The 3,662-nt window shown below is 39.6% G+C and overlaps 1 protein-coding gene across 1 annotated transcript; it reads right to left on the bottom strand.

Moving 5' to 3' along the window:
- Positions 1–562: 562 nt before the first annotated feature.
- Positions 563–1,129, bottom strand: LOC139840417 (uncharacterized mitochondrial protein AtMg00810-like). The gene has a single exon (XM_071830688.1). The coding sequence runs from the start codon at positions 1,127–1,129 to the stop codon at positions 563–565; it is 567 nt and encodes a 188-aa protein (XP_071686789.1).
- Positions 1,130–3,662: the final 2,533 nt, after the last annotated feature.

Consider the following 3,662-nt stretch of genomic DNA (forward strand, 5'->3'; position numbering starts at 1 on the left):
TTCTGATGAAGCAATTTTCTCAACTATTCTATTTAACATAAAGCAAATAAACACAATCTTTTTGTTTTTTTTCAATTTAAAAATGCAAAACAGAAAATAAAATGATCATGCAAAACAGAAAAATAAACTAAGTAGCATGCAAAAATGATGTAGAATGCAAAATATACAAATGATACAGATTGGATGCTTACTTCAATAACTCCTTGTAGGACACAACCTCCACCCTATCTTTCACACCTAACACATTTAATAGGAATAGGAATAGGAAACGGGGTCTATCAAACGCTTTCGTAAACAAGTCAGCCCTTTGGGTTGTTGTACCTATTTGTAGGACATCTATTAGTTTCTTTTCATAACAGTCCCTAATGAAATGGTACTTGATCCCTATGTGTTTGGTCTTAGAATGATTAACAGGATTCTTAGTAACATCAATAGCAGCAGTATTATCAACATATATAGGAGTGTTAGAAATTTTCAAACCGTAGTCCCGAAGTTGTTGTTGAATCCAGACAACTTGAGAAGTACAACTTGCCGCTGCAATATATTCAGCCTCACACGTCGATTATGCGACTGCCGTTTGTTTCTTACACGGCCAACTTATCAACCTGCTACCTAGAAACTGACAACCTCCCGAGGTTGATTTGAAGTCTCTCTTACAACCCCCATAATCAGAATCACTAAAAGCCGTTAGATCGAACCCATCATTTCTAGGATACCATAAGCCCAAACTTGGAGTTCTCTTTAGATAACGCATGATCTTCTTTGCTGCTAACATATGATTCACATTCGGTTGTGCCTGGTAACGAGCACACAAACAAGTAGCAAACATGATATCTGGGCGAGACGCTGTAAGATACATTAAAGAACCAATAATAGCCCTGTAAAGAGTCGGATTGACTTTCTGCCCTGTATTTTCTGGTGTAATCCCGTGATTCACCGACAGAGGATTCTTGGCAATTCGTTCATCTTCCATCTTGAACCGGCTCAAGATGTCAGCTACATACTTTGACTGATGTAGAAAAATGCCCTTTTCAGTTTGATCAGCCTGCAACCCTAAGAAGAAATTAATGGCCCCTAGTGAACTCATCTTAAACCGTTTTTGCATTACGTCCTGAAACTCATCAACCATTTTCTGATCGGTTGACCCAAAGATGATATCGTCCACATATACTTGTACCAACATAATGTCGTCCCCCCTTTCCTTAATAAAAAGAGTCTGATCGATGACCCCTCATCTAAAACCATTCCCTATCATATAGTTTGACAGAGTAGTATACCAAGCTCTCGCGGCTTGGTGAAGACCATAAAGCGCCTTTTTTAAGAGATACACCTTCTCTGGATGATGTGGATCAACAAAGCCCGGTGGATGAGTTACATACACAGTTTCTTGGAGAGTACCATATAAAAGCGCACTCTTAACATCCATCTGAAACACTTTAAAACCTTTCCACGAAGCAAATGCTAAAAACATCCGTATCGCCTCAAGTCTGGCAACCGGAGCATATACCTCGTCATAATCAACTTCTGGAATTTGTTGATAACCTCGAACAACCAATCTTGCTTTGTTCCGGATCACGATACCCTGATCATCTGTCTTATTTTTCAATACCCACTTCAGGCCATACGGCTTACAACCTGTAGGTGGTATTACCAATCTCCAAACACCCAAGTGATTAAACTATTGAAGTTCTTCCTGCATGGCTGAAACCCACTCATCATACTTCAAAGCATCTTTGACGTCTTCCGGTTCGATTTGCGATACAAAAGCACAGTACGCATTCCTGAAGATTCTTCCAGTCTGATTCAATTCAGTATAAAAAGCAGTAACAACATTTACAGAGGGTGTTACACGCTCATCCAAAGCAGAAGATTCAACTGTATTAGCACCTGAAACACCTGCAGGGTTAATTACATAATCATCAAAACGTTTAGGGAGAGAAACCGATCGGCCAGACCTTCTTAGTCTGTCTGTTTCAATGGTGTCATCTCTATTAGTTTGTAAAGGATCCACAGTAACTGTTTGTGTGGGTTCCTCATCTTGAAGTGGTTCTTCCAACACAGTTCTATTTTGTTCCTCCTCTACCAAGTCCTCGTATACGTCATCCAGATAAACTTTCTTCCCCTCAGACTGTAAGGTCGATTCCTCTAATGTTGAAACTGAATCCCCTGAGTCCGAGTCATCATCATTAGTCCCTGTCACTGGTGCTATATTATCTATTATTTTAGGCACTTGAGATTGCATACGCACATCAGACATGCGTTCAGCAGAGAGACGCATGTTATACATCATTTGTGCAGCTATCTCTTCATCATCAGAGTCATCCTCTGGAAGCTTGAATAAATCAAACAACTTATCATAATCAAACTGCCACGTGTACCCTTTTCCGGATGGAATTGCTGCATGTCTTTGAACATCAATTTAGGTACATTCTTCAACACACCGTGATTCCAAATTTAAACTCGTTTGCACGCATTCTCATAACCCAAGAACCTACCTGTAACAGCTTTCAGATTGAATTTCCCACCTGAATCTCTAACCATTATAGTACAAAGAGAACCAAACGGTTCAAGATGTTTAATGTGAGGTTTTCTTTTCAGAAGCAGCTCATAACATGTCTTGCCATGATGTTTCACAACAAGCACTCTATTAATCGTATAGCACGCATTCAAAACTGCCTCAATCCAAAAGGTAACTGGTAATTCTGAGTCAGCCAGCATGGTCCTAGCAGTCTCAATTAGAGTACGATTCTTTCTTTCAGCAACACCATTCATCTGCGGAGTATAAGGTGAACTGAATTGTTGTTGAATTCCTCTTTCATTACAATACTCTTCCATTTTCTTATTTTTAAACTCTGTTCCATTATCTGTCCGGATCCTACGAACCCTCAATTTGTACAACATTTCAAGCCTCGTGATCAGCAACTTGATTTGTTCGAAAGTATCAGCTTTACTTTTCAGCATTACAACCCACGTAAACCGTGAGTATTCATCAGTAACCACTAAGCAATAGGAGTGTCCAGTAATACTCTTCTTGTTAACTGGACCGAAGAGGTCCATATGAAGCATCTCAAGAGGAGTATAAATGGAATGATGTTTCTTACCCTTATGTGGTTTCTTAGCTTGCTTCCCCTTCTTACACGGCACGCAACCATCAGGAGCCTGAAACCCTTTAACATTTACCCCTTCAACTAAACAATTGTAAACTAAATGGTTCATTTTCCTGAAACTCAAGTGACTCATCCTCTTATGCCATAACATTGACTCTTACTTAGAAGCTCTGGACACAAAAGCCTGATGCCCTGTAGCTGCGTTCACATAAGCCTTTGGCATATCCAAAATGTACAAGTCTTGACATCTAGGTGCTGTCATAAGAATCATATCATCTGGTACTTTATAATCTTTTCTCATGATATAACACTACTGTTCATCAAATAAAACTTTGTGCCTCTTGTCACACACTTGAGAGACAGACAGCAGGTTATTGGACATTTCCTTTACATAGCTCACTTTGTCAAAACTGACCGAAGAATTTGAAATCATCCCTTGAGAAGTTATAAACCCTCCTTGATCACCAGCAAAAGAAACAGGTCCACCCTTAATAGATTTAACATCATTTAACAGAGACATGGTTCCTGTCATGTGCCTGGACGCCCCACTATCAA

Source organism: Rutidosis leptorrhynchoides, chromosome 1 (genome assembly GCF_046630445.1).
Source record: "Rutidosis leptorrhynchoides isolate AG116_Rl617_1_P2 chromosome 1, CSIRO_AGI_Rlap_v1, whole genome shotgun sequence".
In the NCBI taxonomy this organism is placed as follows: domain Eukaryota; kingdom Viridiplantae; phylum Streptophyta; class Magnoliopsida; order Asterales; family Asteraceae; genus Rutidosis; species Rutidosis leptorrhynchoides.

What these genes read in the sequence shown, in the direction of transcription:
- LOC139840417 (XM_071830688.1), bottom strand. Translation starts at nt 1,129, where the DNA reads ATGGTTGATGAGTTTCAGGACGTAATGCAAAAACGGTTTAAGATGAGT.